The 15,935-nt window shown below is 42.8% G+C and overlaps 1 protein-coding gene across 1 annotated transcript in view; it reads right to left on the bottom strand.

The window, feature by feature from the left end:
* LOC115156197 (striated muscle preferentially expressed protein kinase) overlaps window positions 1–15,935 on the bottom strand; it is a 125,116-nt gene that overhangs the window by 65,464 nt on the left and 43,717 nt on the right. Inside the window, exons 8-14 of the mRNA XM_029703567.1 lie at window positions 15,628–15,786; window positions 15,047–15,236; window positions 10,378–10,607; window positions 9,567–9,686; window positions 7,075–7,179; window positions 5,487–5,693; window positions 5,162–5,285 (exon numbers count right to left, since the gene is read on the bottom strand). Coding sequence (XP_029559427.1) covers window positions 5,162–5,285; window positions 5,487–5,693; window positions 7,075–7,179; window positions 9,567–9,686; window positions 10,378–10,607; window positions 15,047–15,236; window positions 15,628–15,786 — 1,135 coding nt within the window. The remainder of the gene's footprint in view (window positions 1–5,161; window positions 5,286–5,486; window positions 5,694–7,074; window positions 7,180–9,566; window positions 9,687–10,377; window positions 10,608–15,046; window positions 15,237–15,627; window positions 15,787–15,935) is intronic.

Here is a 15,935-nt window from a genome sequence, read left to right as displayed (position 1 = left end):
TAAAAAGCTGGTTTTTGATATAAATATGAACTTGATTGAACAAAACATGCATGTATTGTATAACATAATGTCCTAGGTGTGTCATCTGATGAAGATCATCAAAGGTTAGTGCTGCATTTAGCTGTCTTCTGGGTTTATGTGACATTATATGCTAGCTTGAAAAATGGGTGTCTGATTATTTCTGGCTGGGTACTCTGCTGACATAATCTAATGTTTTGCTTTCGTTGTAAAGCCTTTTTGAAATCGGAGAGTGTGGTTAGATTAACGAGAGTCTTGTCTTTAAAATGCTGTAAAATAGTCATATGTTTGAGAAATTGAAGTAATAGCATTTCTAAGGTATTTGAATAACGCGCCACAGGATTCCACTGGCTGTTACGTAGGTGGGACGATTTCGTCCCGCCGGCCCTAGAGAGGTTAAGGACATGTGATGGAAAATGTTATGTTTGTGCTTTTCTAATAACCATTTTGTGTGTTCTATGTTTGTGCTTTTCTAATAATCAGTTTCTTCGTTCATGCAAGTGACTGACTGAATCCTCACCATCAGTATTTGCAATTTGGCCATATGCCCAGAACCTTTGAGTTTCAAGGTCTCAGCTTAGAGAGAAGGAGCCTCATGAGGTATTGGTCGTTCACATGCATGAACCAAAACATTTATAATCAATAATGAATAAGCTAAATCATGCAAATACAATTTGTCTGTGTAAGTATATAATAGATCGAACGGGACTGCCCCAACAGAGCTCCTGACAGACGTGTACTATAGTGCATGAAGTTTGTTGGAACCTCTCCAGTTAACTGTTAATAAACAATGATTAATTTAAGATTGACGAGGAAAACAGGTGGCGCATGGAAGCATGAGAGAAATTCCCATCTAACTAAAAGAGGACGAAACCCACCAAGACCAGACCCTTACTGTGAGCTGCCCAGGAGGACACACATCATCCACGAACAAAATAGGGACATGTCAACTGAATTTCAGTAAGTCAATTTAAAAGAATTTGTATACAAATAAATTATGAAACCAATAAAATTAAGGCAAGTAGCGCATAGAAATGTACCCATAGTCTTATAGAGAGAAGGCAATTCACTATTCTTATGAGAAGACTAGAGCGAGGGCATAACAGTCCCATGGAGAGCCCCGCTAACAGCTGTCTGTGGGCATTTATAAGAGAAGTGTCTACATGGTCTGCAGACACTACTAATAGAATGTGGTGTACAGTAGCAGTCAAAAGTTTGGACACACCTACTCATTCAAGGGTTTTTATTTATTTTTTCAATTTCTACATTGTAGAATAATAGTGAAGACATAAAACTATGAAATAACACATATGGAATCATGTAGTAACCAAAAAAGTGTCACGTTCTGACCTGTAAAGGTGTTATTTGTTAGTGTTTAGTTTGGTCAGGACGTGGCAGGGGGTATTTGTTTTATGTGGTTCAGGGTGGTTGTGTGTATGTGTCCATGTAGAGAGGGGTATTTGATTTATTAGTCCAGGGTTTTGGTTATTGTTCTATGTTAGTTTATTTCTATGTTCTGTCTAGTCATTTGTATTTCTATGTTTAGTTAATTGGTGTTGGGGCCTTCAGTTAGAGGCAGCTATCTATCGTTGCCTCTGATTGAAAGTCCTATAATTAGGGGTGTGTTTGTATTGTGGATTGTGGGTAGTTATATTCTGTTTTGTGCTTGTCACCTGACAGAACGGTTAGTGTCATTTCTGTTAATTGTATACGTGTTTATTTTGTTTTTCCTTCTTATATATTAAAAAGAGAAGATGAGTATACACTTCCCTGTTGCGTCTTGGTCCTCCACACACGACATTCGTTACAGAACTACCCACCACAACCGGACCAAGCAACAGAAGAGGGAGCAGCCAAGGAAGCAGGAGGACTACAGGGAATCGTGGTCATGGGAGGAAATCCTGGCGGGAGAAGGTCCGTGGCGAAGGAACGGTGAGGACCGGGAGAAGTACGTTGGGACGAGGCTAGCAAGGAGGCCTGAGAGGCAGCCCCAATAATTTTTTGGGGGGGGGCACACGGGGTGGTGGCTGGGCAAAGGCTGCCCCTGAAGCCAACACCTCGTGCTTATTATGGGGAGCACATGGAGTGAAGAGCGCTGAAGTACGAAGAGGTACGCAAGATCTCGCCCCTGCGCACGCACAGTCCAGTGCGTGTGATCTCAGCCCCTACAAAGGCCGTACTAGAGTGGGCATCCAGCCTGGAAGGAGGATGCCAGCCCAATACGTCTGGCCACTGGTACGCCTCCGAAGTCCAGGCTACAGGACACCTCCTCTACGCACGGCGACCATCAGGCCCCTTCATAGCCCAGTCCGCCCTGTACCAGCACCACGAACGTACAGGGCTACTACTGCCATCCAGCCAAGACGGGTTGTGCAAGACGGGAGGTGAGCTCGAGACTTCCAGTACTTACCCAAGGCCCGGTGTATCCTACTCCTGCTCCTCGTTGAAGCCCACAGGTGCGTGTCTCCAGTCTGGCTCCTCCGAAGCCAGCACCGCGCACCAGGCTTCCCGAGCTGCAGCCTAGTCCAGCTCGAACTATCCCTGCTCCCCGCACAAGCCTACAGGTGTGTGTCCCTAGTCTGACTCCCCCGAAGCCAGCACCATGTACCAGGCCTTCAGTGCACGCGCCTCGCCCAGATGGCACAGCGTCTCGCCCAGAGTGCCCAGCAACAGCGCCTAACCCAGAGTGCCCAACGACAGTGCCTCAGCCCGAGTGTCCGGCACCTATGCCCGAGAGAGAGTCGCCCTCCAGTCCGACGCAGCCAGAGTCGCCCTCCAGTCCGACGCAGCCAGAGTCGCCCTCCAGTCCGACGCAGCCAGAGTCACCCTCCAGTCCGACGCAGCCAGAGTCGCTCGTAGCGAGGATCCCAAGTCCGAGGTCGACAAAGAGGGACCTTGCCCCAGAGTCTGCAAAGAAAAGGGTGAGCAAGTGGCAGAGCGAGGGATACGTCCCGCTCCAGAGCCACCTCTGTAGAGACTAGTATGCGGAGAGGGGGGAGCGTTGCAGAGGCATCGTCGGTGACGGTGGCCTCCCTCCCTTCCCTCCCAATATAAGCTGGGAATTTTTTGTTTTGGGGTTTATTTTTGTATTTTCTTTTTGTTAGGTGCATCCGGGGTTTGCACCTTTGGGGGGTGGGTACTGTCACGTTCTGACCTGTAAAGGTGTTTTTTGTTAGTGTTTAGTTTGGTCAGGACGTGGCAGGGGGTATTTGTTTTATGTCGTTCAGGGTGGTTGTGTGTATGTGTCCATGGAGAGGGGTATTTGATTTATTAGTCCAGGGTTTTGGTTATTGTTCTATGTTAGTTTATTTCTATGTTCTGTCTAGTCATTTGTATTTCTATGTTTAGTTAATTGGTGTTGGGGCCTTCAGTTAGAGGCAGCTGTCTATCGTTGCCTCTGATTGAAGGTCCTATAATTAGGGGTGTGTTTGTATTGTGGGTAGTTGTATTCTGTTTTGTGCTTGTCACCTGACAGAACTGTTAGTGTCGTTTCTGTTAATTGTATACGTGTTTATTTTGTTTTTCCTTCTTATATATTAAAAAGAGAAGATGAGTATACACTTCCCTGTTGCGTCTTGGTCCTCCACACACGACACTCATTACAAAAAGTGTATTTGAGATTCTTCAAAGTAGCAACCCTTTGCCTTGATGACAGCATTGCACACTCTTGGCATTCTCTCAACCAGCTTCACCTGGAATGCTTTTCCAACAGTCTTGAAGGAGTTCCCATATATGCTGAGCACTTGTTGGCTGCTTTTCCTTCACTCTGCTGTCCAACTCATCCCAAACCATCTCAATTGGTTTGAGGTCGGGTGATTGAGGAGGCCAGGTCATCTGATGCAGCACTCCATCACTCTCCTTTTTGGTGAAATAGCCCTTACACAGCCTGGAGGTGTGTTGGGTCATTGTCCTATTGAAAAACAAATGATAGTCCCACTAAGCGCATAGCAGATGGGACGGCATTTCGCTGCAGAATGCTGTGGTAGCCATGCTGGTTAAGTTTGCCTTGAGTTGTAAATAAATCACAGACAGTGTCACCAGCAAAGCACCCCCACTCCATCACACCACCTCTTCCTTGCTTCACGGTGGGAACCACACATGTGGAGATAATCTGTTCATCTACTCTGCATCTCACAAAAACACAGCGGTTGGAAACAAAGATCTCAAATTTGGACTCATCAGACCAAAGGACAGATTTCCAGCGGTCTAATGTCCATTGCTCGTGTATCTTGGCCCAAGCAAGTCTCTTCTTCTTATTGGTGTCCTTTAGTAGTGGTTTCTTTGCAGCAATTCAACCATGAAGGCCTGATTCACACAGTCTCCTCTGAACAGTTGATGTTGAGATGTGTCTGTTCCTTGAACTCTGCAAAGCATTTTTTGGGGCTGTAATTTCTGAGGCTGGTAACTCAAATGAACTTATCCTCTGCAGCACTCCCAGGACTTCTACTTCAACAACAAATGTTGTTTTGGTTCCAAATAATCCGAAGTTATGTTCAAATAGCTCCATTTTGTTTGTGCGTTCAGGTCACTATATGAAGGGTGACGCGCGAGCGCATTTCGTGACAAAAAAAATCAAAATATTCCATTACCGTACTTCGAAGCATGTCAAACGCTGTTTAAAATCAATTTTTATGCAATTTTTTTCGTAAAATAGCGATAATATTCCAACCGGGCGACGTTGTATTCATTCAAAGGCTGAAAGAAAAAAATGGAGTAGTCTCGTGGACGCGCATCTCCTGTGTCACTGTTCCCAGCCTGACCACTATCAAATGCTCCTGCTGTTCTTCACCCAGAGACTGCAGACACCCCATTACACTTTCTGGCACCTTCTGAGAGCCAATGGAAGCCTTAGAAAATGTCACGTTACAGCACAGATGCTGTATTTTCGATAGAGATGCACCAGAAGGACAATAAATTGTCAGACAGGGCACTTCCTGTATGGAATCTTCTCAGGTTTTGGCCTGCCATATGAGTTCTGTTATACTCACAGACACCATTCAAACAGTTTTAGAAACTTTAGAGTTTGTTCTATCCAAATCGGGTACGTTTTTTTATCCGGCCGTGAAAATACTGCCCCCTATCCCAAACAGGTTAATACATTATTGTTAGTGTATCAGCTGTAGTGATACAGTGTGTGACTTGCCTCTTCCAGATAACTGAAGCGTTGACGTGGTTCAGAGTGATGGTGATGCTGAATGACAGGTTCTCCTGGACATAGACTATGTCTGGCTTATCAATGATCACCGGACCCTCCTGAAGATATGGACCTTGGAAGAAATTAAATCTCTTTAAAGGGATAGTTCATCACATTTTAAAAACGACATATTTGTTCCATGCCTTGTCAGCAGTCTTTGGACAAGGAGAGAGTGCAATCCATGCTTACATGTTGTTAAACCAGCCCTTGCCAGCAACCACTAATATAGGCATCATGTCATCAATTCATGTTGCCCTCATTTGATGACTCATACCTCTGTTGACAAGTTGCACTGGGTCTGTGGACGGAGAGGGTTTGCTAAATGCCTTGGTGGTGATTGACAGGACCCTGAAGGCATAGCAGACTCCTTTGGAGCAGCTGGTCACTGTGTAGCAAGGGTCTTTCAGACTGGACACTATGATGGTCCACTGGATCGAGCCCAGCGCTTGTTGTTGGATGGCATACATCAACGTGTTTGGATCTGCAATGGCAAACATACATTTTTGATACGTGTGAATACATGTAGACAGAGCATAACCTTGACCTGTTGGAATGGCATTCAAACAGAATTAACTTGAACATGTACTACGCTGAAGAAAAATATAAATGCAAAATGAAACATTTTCAAAGATTTTACAGAGTAACAGTTCATTTAAGGAAATCAGTAAATTTAAATTAATTCAGTAGGGCCTAATCTATAGATTTCACGTTACTGGAAATACAGATAAGTATCTGTTGGTCACAGATACCTTAAAAAAAGAAAGAGGTGTGGATCAGAAAACCAGTCAGTATCTGATGTGACCACCATTTGCAGAGTGACACATTACTGCATAGAGTTGATCAGGCTGTTGATTGTGGCCTGTGGCCGGTGGAATGTTGTCTCACTCGTCTTCAATGGCTGTGTGTAGTTACTGGATATTGTCAGGAACTGGAACACGCTGTCGTACATGTCGATCCAGAGCATCCCAAACATGCTCAGTGGGTGACATGTCTGGTGAGTATGCAGGCCATGGAAGAACTGGGACATTTTCAGCTTCCAGGAATTATGTACAGATCCCTGCGACGTGCCCGTGCATTATCATGCTGGAACATGAGGTGATGGCGGCAGATGAATGGCACAACAATGGGCGTCAGGATCTCGTCATGTGCATTCTAATTGCCATCAATAAAGTGCATTTGTGTTCATTGTCCGTAGCTTATGCCTGCCTGCCCATACCATAACCCCACCATCAGGCACTCTGTTCACAATGTTGACATCATCATTGTGCTCGCCCACATGTCAGCCATCTGCCCGGTACAGTTGAAACCGGGATTCATCCGTGAAGAGCACACTTCTCCAGTGTGCCAGTGGCCATCGAAGATGAGTCTTTGCCCACTGAAGCCAGGTAAGACGCAGAACTGCAGTCAGGTCAAGACCCTGGTCAGGATGACGAACAAGCAGATGAGCTTCCCTGAGACGGTTTCTGAAAGTTTGTGCAGAAATTTTTTGGTTGTGTGTATGGAACATTTCTGGGATCTTTTATTTCAGCTCATGAAACATGGGACCAGCACTTTAAATGTTGTGTTTATATTTTAGTTCAGTATAGAACTTTTCCTGTACTACGAAAATGGATATGATACCTCCAGCCTAATCTTTCTCAATATTCTTAATCAATAAATGATTCACCCTGGTGCCGTATCCTTTGATTATAAACTTGGTAATACCAAATATAGTAAAGATATACATCATTCTTCACTTCATTTTTCTTTTTCATCGGGTGCTGTTACAACTGTCTAGAAGCTAGCTCTTGAAATACAGGGAACCATGGTTCCACAATCCACATTATAATGAATGATAGAAATGCTAGTGAAATGAAAATTACCAATAGAGGGATCCAGCCTCCGGGGTTTCTTCCAGCTTAGGGTGATAGTCTTGCCAGTAACCGCCTCTATTACTGGGGGCCCATCTGGAGGGTCTGGAAGAACATCTGAAAAGAACCAAACAGTAACTGTTTAACACCATAAGTGTTCATATCGTGTTTCTAACAAACCTGCAAATCTAGTGAGGTTAAATAGTACCCGCAAAACACCAGTCTCAACATAAACAGTGAAGAGGCGACTCTGGGATGCTGGCCTTCTAGGCAGAGCTGCAAAGAAAAAGCCATATCTCAGACTGGCCAATAAAAAGAAAAGATTAAGATGGGCAAAAGAACACCGACACTGGATAGAGGAAGATTCTAAAAATTGTTATGGTCAGACGAATCTAAGTTTGAGGTGTTCGGATCACAAAGAATAACATTCGTGAGACGCATAAAAAATGAAAAGTTGCTGGAGGAGTGCTTGACGCCATCTGTCAAGCATGGTGCAGTCAATGTGATGGTCTGTGGGTGCTTTGGTGGTGGTGAAGTGGGAGATTTGTACAGGGTAAAAGGGATCTTGAAGAAGGAAGGCAATCATTCAATTTTGCAACGCCATGCCATAGCCTGTGGATGGTGCTTTATTGCCAATTTCCTCCTACAACAGGACAATGACCCAAAGCACAGCTCTAAACTATGCAAGAACTATTTAGGGAAGAGGCAGTCAGCTGGTATTCTGTCTATAATGGAGTGGCCAGCACAGTCACCGAATCTCAAACTTATTGAGCTGTTGTGGGAGCACCTTGACCTTATAGTACGTAAGAAGTGCCCATCAAGCCAATCCAAATTGTGGGAGGTGCTTCAGGAAGCAAATCTCTTCAGATTACCTCAACAAATTGACAACTAGAATGCCAAAGGTCTGCAAGGCTGTAATTGCTGCAAATGGAGGATTCTTTGACGAAAGCAAAGTTTGAAGGACACAATTATTAATTCAATTAAAAATCATTATTTATAACCTTGACAACATCTTGTCTATATTTCCTATTCATTTTGCAACTCATTTCATGTATGTTTTCATGGAAAACAAGGACATTTCTAAGTGACCCAAAACTTTTGAATGGTAGTGTAAATGACATTGATTTTAGCGTTGGCAAATTGTCTGAATCTCATAGTGAGGACCCTATAAAAAGTAGCTAGCTTCATAAACATATATATATATATTTTTTTTTTTATAAATAACCAAACTATAAAACTAGCTAGCCAGCTATGGGTGACAGTAGCTAGCTATCTGACTGGAGTGCTAGCTACGTTAGCTTGCTAGGTACATTAATAGCTTTAGGTTGGTTGTTTTTAATCTCAATTTCAAGATTTCCACCATTGAGATTGCCTCTCCGATCATCACTCTCCCTCGCTTGGGTAAGGTACACTCGGTTGTGACGATGTAAAACGTAATTTAAGGACTGAGGGTTTAGGGCCGAGGGCTGTCTACTTTTTATTTGGACTCTAGCCCAGGTCCCCTATTCCATCAACACTGTAGTTAAAGTTAATGAGGAATGGTAAAATGACCCTTTTGTGCATGCATCAAAGTATGCTGAATCCCAAATCGACCTCTAGCCCATAAACCCTTGGCAAGGTGCGCCCAATATGGCAAAAACTCCACCCAGTCGAGGCAAAGCAAGGCAAACCTATGTAATTGCTGTGTTGCTTAAACCTATCAGATCCTTTCAGATCTACAGGAGTGCCATGGGGGTAGGGGCTATTGTTGTTGATTTGGGATTCAGCAACAGACTAGACTCTCTTGAGGCCGTCATTGTAAAAAATAATTTGTTCTTAACTGACTTGCCTAGTTAAATAAAGGTTACATTTAAATTAAATTAAATTAAAAAAGGATTCTATTGACAAAGTTGATCAAATGTCAACTGACTCAACATGGCTGGAATTTAGGCAGTATGAGGCCCATACATGTGCATGACAAGTCTTACAACGCATTATAAATGTAACATAGTGCATTAAATCTTTAGGCTTTGTTGGATTCGGGGTAAACATTGAACATTGTTATACGCATAAGCATAGTATATAAAGGAGTGGAAGAGACAGGTTTTTATGTCAGTTAATGGTTCTCTGTAGAAAGACAGATGGCTGTGGAATGTGTTGGGTGGACGGGAGGAGGTCACAGGATTGCTATAGGGGAAGCAGATGGACATCTGTGGATTAGGCAAAGGAGGGGTTGAGGTCAGGTCAGATCCCCCGGAGGGAGAAATTATGGTTCATTACCCTATTACCCTCTTCCTGTCGAACCATAAGATGTAATTATTGGAGAGAAGGAGGAGTGCCTAAAGTGGAGTATATATATTTGTAGTGGTGGAAACCTGTCTTTGTCTGAATACAGCTGTGTCGACCCTTTGGGAAGAATTAAACTTGGTTAAGCTTCACTAGTGCCCGTGGGTTATTTACTCAGAAAAATTAGAACCTAACAGCTTGAAATAAGTATTAACAAAAAGTAATCTGGGATTCCTCACCAGTCACATATAGATGGGCATAGCAAGTGGCCTTGCCCACCTTGTTGGCGATGACACTCTTGTATACCCCTCCGTGAGCATGGCAGACAGAGCTGATGACCAGGCTGTGGATGTCTCTGACTGGAAAAGAGGAACAGCACAGGGGTGAGTTTCCCAAAGCGCATCATAGCGTTAAGCTAATCATTATATCCTGCTGAAAGTCCGTTGTTAGCTTTGAAGATGTTTCCCAAAAACCATTGCTGTACTACAACTGATTAATCGAATATAGGAACTTTATCTATAAATTATGGTGCATTTAATTTTGGACAAAGTTTGGACAATTTTACAAAATATTGTGATGCGCTAGTGTATGAAAGTCGCAGTTGGACTTACAGTTGAAGTCGGAAGTTTACATACACTTAGGTTGGAGTCATTAAAACTCATTTTTCAACAACTCCACAAATTTCTTGTTAACAAACTATAGTTTTGGCAAGTCAGTTAGGACATCTACTTTGTGCATGACACAAGTCATTTTTCCAACAATTGTTTACAGACAGATTATTTCACTTAATCACAATTCCAGTGGGTCAGAAGTTTACATACACTAAATTGATTGTGACTTTAAACAGCTTAGAAAATTCCAGAAAATGATGTCATGGCTTTAGAAGCTTCTGATAGGCTAATTGACATAATTTGAGTCAATTGGAGGTTTACCTGTGGATGAATTTCAAGATCTACCTTCAAATTCAGTGCATCTTTGCTTGACATCATGGGAAAATCAAAAGAAAACAGCCAAGACCTCAGAATTTTTTTTTTACTAATCTCAACTCACACTGTGTCAATTTCCTGTCCTCCATGCTGTCAATCTTCTTGCCATTGTGGAACCACACGATGGTGGGGTACGGCAGGCCGGCCACCTTGCACTTGAGCACGGCCTCCGTGCCCTCAATCACGTCCAGGTCGTACAGTGGCTTGACAAAGTCAGGCATGGTAAAGCGCTCAACCTCGTTGACCAGCACCTCAGGCTCCTCCGGGATGGATGGCATCTTCTCTAGCTTCGCCCTTTGGAGGGAGGAGAGCAGGGAGGGAGGGAAATGAAAGAGAGGGAGGGGTTAGAGAGAGAGAGAACAACTTGTTGAATGTGCTTAATATGGATTGTGAAATCTAGGCTAGATTATTTCTAAATTCTGTATTTAGACAGTGAAGCTAAAACTTAAATGTTCTCCATTCTCCAGCATTTGATCAATAAGATCAATATGACACAATAGTAGAGAATGTTTTATTTGAGAGGATTTTCATACATACACTACATGACAAAAAGTATGTGGATACCTGCTTGTCGAACATCTCATTCCAAAATCATTGGCAATACTATGGAGTTGGTCCCCCCTTGGCTGCTATAAAAGCCTCCACTCTTCTGGAAAGGCTTTCTACTAGATGTTGGAACATTGCTGTGGGGACTTGCTTCCATTCAGCCACAAGAGCATTAGTGATGTCGAGCCCTGATGTTGGGTGATTAGGCCTTGTTTGCAGTCAGCGTTCCAATTCATCCTAAAAGTGTTCGATGGGGTTGAGGTCAGGGCTCTGTGCAGGCCAGTAAAGTTCTTCCACACCAATCTCAACAAACCATTTCTGTATGAACCTCGCTTTGTGCATGGGGCATTGTCATGCTGAAACAGGAAAGGGCCTTCCCCAAACAGTCTAGAATATCATTGCATGCTGTAGTTTTAAGATTTCCCTTCACTGGAGCTAAGGGGCCTTGCCTGAACCATGAAAAACAGCCCCAGACCATTATTCCTTCTCCATCAAACTTTACAGTTGGCACTATACATTGGGGCAGGTAGTGTTCTCCTAGCAACCGCCAAACCCAGATTGGTCTGTCGGGCTGCCAGATGGTGATACGTGATTCATCATTCATCACGCGTTTCTACTGTTCCAGATTCCAATGGCTGCAAGCTTTACACCATTCCAGCCGACAGTTGGCATTGTGCATGGTGATCTTAGGCTTGTGTGTAGTTGCTTGGCCATGAAAACCCATTTCATAAAGCTCCCAACGAACAGTTCTTGTGCTGACGTTGCTTCCGGAGGCAGTTTGGAACTCGGTAGTGAGTTTTGCAACTGAGGACAAATCATTTTTACGCGCAATGTGCTTCAGCACTCGGCGGTCTCATTATGTGAGCTTGTGTGGCAGGGAGTACCAGTGCACAGCTGTTCGCAGCCGTTGTTGCTCCTAGACGTTTCCACTTCTCAATAACAGCACTTACAGTTGACCGGGGCAGCTCTAGCAGGGCAGAAATTTGACAAACTGTCTTGTTGGAATCCTATAAACTGACTTTTTGGTATCCAAGTGCCATGTTGAAAGTCACTGAGGTCTTCAGTAAGGCCAATCTACTGCCAATGTTTATGTATGGAGATTGCATGGCTGTGTGCTCGATTGTATACACCTGTCTGCAACCAGTGTAGCTGAAATAGCCTAATTTACTAATTTGAAGGGGTGTCCACATACTTTTGTATATATAGTGTATATGCTTTACCACTTAGACATAAAATTAGGGAAGACCGGGGACAAAATGTATTGTATTGAATTTTACTCTATTGTTCAGAGACCCCTTGAAATAGGGCGGTCATTTTTTTATATAAGAAACTTACATCTGTCTCAATTCATACACTTTTTTTTGCACTAACTCTGTTGCACTGACTCGATGCACACACACTGGACTCTACCCACACACTCACACATACTTACACTGACACCCCAACACACACACTGGACTCTACCCACACACTCACACATACTTACACTGACACCCCAACACACACACTGGACTCTACCCACACACTCACACATACTTACTGACACCCCAACACACACACTGGACTCTACCCACACACTCACACATACTTACACAGACACCCCAACAGACACACACACACACACACACACACACACTGGACTCTACCCACACACTCACACATACTTACACTGACACCCCAACACACACACTGGACTCTACCCACACACTCACACATACTTACACCCCAACACACACACACACACACACTGGATTCTACCCACACACTCACACATACTTACACTGACACCCCAACACACACACCGGACTCTACCCACACACTCACACATACTTACACTGACACCCCAACACACACACTGGACTCTACCCACACACTCACACATACTTACCACTGACACCCCAACACACACACCGGACTCTACCCACACACTCACACATACTTACACTGACACCCCAACACACACACCGGACTCTACCCACACACTCACACATACTTACACTGACACCCCAACACACACACACTGGACTCTACCCACACACTCACACATACTTACACTGACACCCCAACACACACACACACACATACACTGGACTCTACCCACACACTCACACATACTTACACTGACACCCCAACACACACACTGGACTCTACCCACACATACTTACACTGACACCCCAACACACACACACACACATACACTGGACTCTACCCACACACTCACACATACTTACACTGACACCCCAACAGACACATAAACACATACTACATACCTCCACACACACATAACACGCGGACACGTGCATACTGATACCACACTCACACACACACACTTTCACAATCGCCACAAACCCTGCTAATACTGTCTATTATCTATCCTGTTGCCTAATCACTTTACCCCTACCTACTGTATATGTACATAGCTACCTCAATTACCACGTACACCTGCACATCGACTCGGTACTGGTACTCCCTGTATATAGCCACGTTATTTTTACCCTAGCAACCATGGCAAAACCTCATGTGCCTAGCAAGAGAAAACAATAGTGACACATGTCAATCATGTCAAAGTTAAGCAAATATAAAGTGATGAAAATTATGTTAGTTTGAATTCTTGGACATTAATGCTCAGGATAGTATAAAAATGTACAGCCAGTGGAACAAACTACTTACACACCTAAAAAACAAACACTTGCCCATAAAATGAGCAAATAGTGAGATATTTGGCTGAAACTTTTCAAGCAGGGAGAGAACTTTAATGGGCATGTACTCAGTTTCGTCACTCTAGCTAGTTTCTGTTGGGAGAAATTTAAGGTGTTACAATTGCCCCCAGTCTCCCCCACGTTATATACAGTATCTAGTCCCCCCCATTTGAAGAAATCGCTTGGAGTATTTGGACAAATTAAATGTGAAAGGAATGTAAGAGAATATAACACAATAGATCTGGTAAAAGATAATACAAAGAAAAACCAACCGTTCTTTTATATTTTTTTGTACCATCATCATGCAATTTAGATTTTGGCCACTAGATGGCAGCAGTGTATGTGAAAAGTTCCAATGAACCATTGCATTTCTGTTCAAGATGTTGTATTAAGACTGCCCAAATGTGCCTAATTTGTTTATTAATAACTTTTCATGTTCAAAATTGTGCACTCTCCTCAAACAATAGCATGGTATTCTTTCACTGCAATTGCTACTGTAAATTGGACAGTGCAGCTAGATTAACAAGAATTTAAGCTTTCTGCCAATATCAGATATGTCTATGTCCTGGGAATTTTCTTGTTACTTACAACCTTATGCTAATCACATTAGCCTATGTTAGCTCAACCGTCCCGTGGACGGGACACCGATCCCAAAGAATTTTTAAACTAGTCTAAAGCGTAGTACTTGGTCCCAAATCGCTTGCACCCAATGACTACATCAAGCTTGACTCTACAACTCGTTGGGTGCATTTGCAGATTGTTTGGGGTATTTTCTGGGACGTCTTGCCCAATAGTAACTTAATGGTGAATGGTGCCTAGAGTCATTTTATTTCTAAATGTGCATTTAGGATGTTTCTGAGCACTTCTAAATTCATCCTGATGCTGCCACAATTAAGAAAATTCATGAATGGATATTGAATATTGATGAATAATGATATTTGTGCCTCTGTAACTTTCTCACTCTTCATTATTCATGATTCATTCAGGATTTGTCATGATCATGGCAGCATCCAAATGAATATAAGAGTGTTTAGGAACATATTTTATTCTCACTTTATTCTCACTCCAAAATGACACCCGACGTAATTCACCATTCAGTTACTATTGGACAAGACATGCCCCAAAACAAACTGTAAATGCACCAACCGTATTTGTAGAGTCACAAGCTTGATGTAGTCATTGCAGACAATGATTATAAAACCAATACTAAAGTTTTGACTACTTTAACACACTATAGCGAATTTGTCCAAATACTTATGATTTCTTCAAGCGGGGGACACAAAGTTATAAAAGTGATTTGATGTCTAAATGGTAAAACTGATATATGAAAATACCCTAAAATAAAAGGTGGCATTCTGTACTGTCGCTGTCATATTAATCATTTAGATTTCAAATCCAAAATGTTGGAGTACAGAGCCAAAATTACAAATGTAGCTACACTGTCCAAATACATATGGTGAGGACTGTAGGTGGTAAGTGTGTTCCTACATTTGAGATGACATAGCAGGTTTGGGCTCCTGGACATAGAGCTCAGCGGCACTCTCGGCGTCGCCGTGTGGATTGCAAGCGATGACTGTGTAGAAGCCCTCGTCCTCATTGGTGACATGAGAGATTATGAGGGAGTGACGTCCTCCCTCTTGTAAGATCTGCACATTGTCACTCTCTACCAGTGTATGGTCTGGGGAGAGAAGAGGACATACAGACATTGAGACATTGTCTGCATAGTGATTTTATTTGCGAAACCTTGAAATTGTGCATGTCACAAACAAGTATAACTGTAGAAATTACTATGTAACAATGTGTACCTGCCAGACCTGGGTTCAAATACTATATCAAATATTTCAATTACTTTCACATAGATTTCAAAGTAGTTAATTGTTTAAATGTATTCGGAAATAAACTTGGAAAGTATTGGCATGTATTTTAAAATACTCAAATACACTCACGTGCATTAAACCCATGTATTTGAAAATAGTATTTGAAATAAGTATTTGAAAATACTTTCAAATAGTAGGCTATTTATAGGAAATTATTTGGCTGGGTGAACATGATGAAAATGGGTCTCCTACCAAAATGTCCCCAGCTGACTTTTGGAGGTGGTGTTCCGCTGACCCTGCAGTCAAAGCGGGCGTTACGTCCCTCAATCACCTCTAAGGCATCCAGCTTGCGGGTGAAAAGGGGCTTGATGGAAGGGATGACTTTGAGTTGGCCACTTAAGGTCAGTTCCTCTAAAACAAAACAAGGCCAAAGTAAAGAAACAAACTTGAAAATAAAGTTGAAAATAAAGTAAAACATTTACAGTACCAGTTTTATTAATTCAAATTGTCATTCAACTCATTTCAAGAACTCCAGTTTGATTCTGGGAAGTTGATGACTT

The sequence above is a fragment of the Salmo trutta genome, chromosome 20 (genome assembly GCF_901001165.1).
Source record: "Salmo trutta chromosome 20, fSalTru1.1, whole genome shotgun sequence".
NCBI classification, from domain to species: domain Eukaryota; kingdom Metazoa; phylum Chordata; class Actinopteri; order Salmoniformes; family Salmonidae; genus Salmo; species Salmo trutta.
Note: the sequence above shows the minus strand (reverse complement) of the source record. Positions and strands in the feature narration are given on the sequence as shown.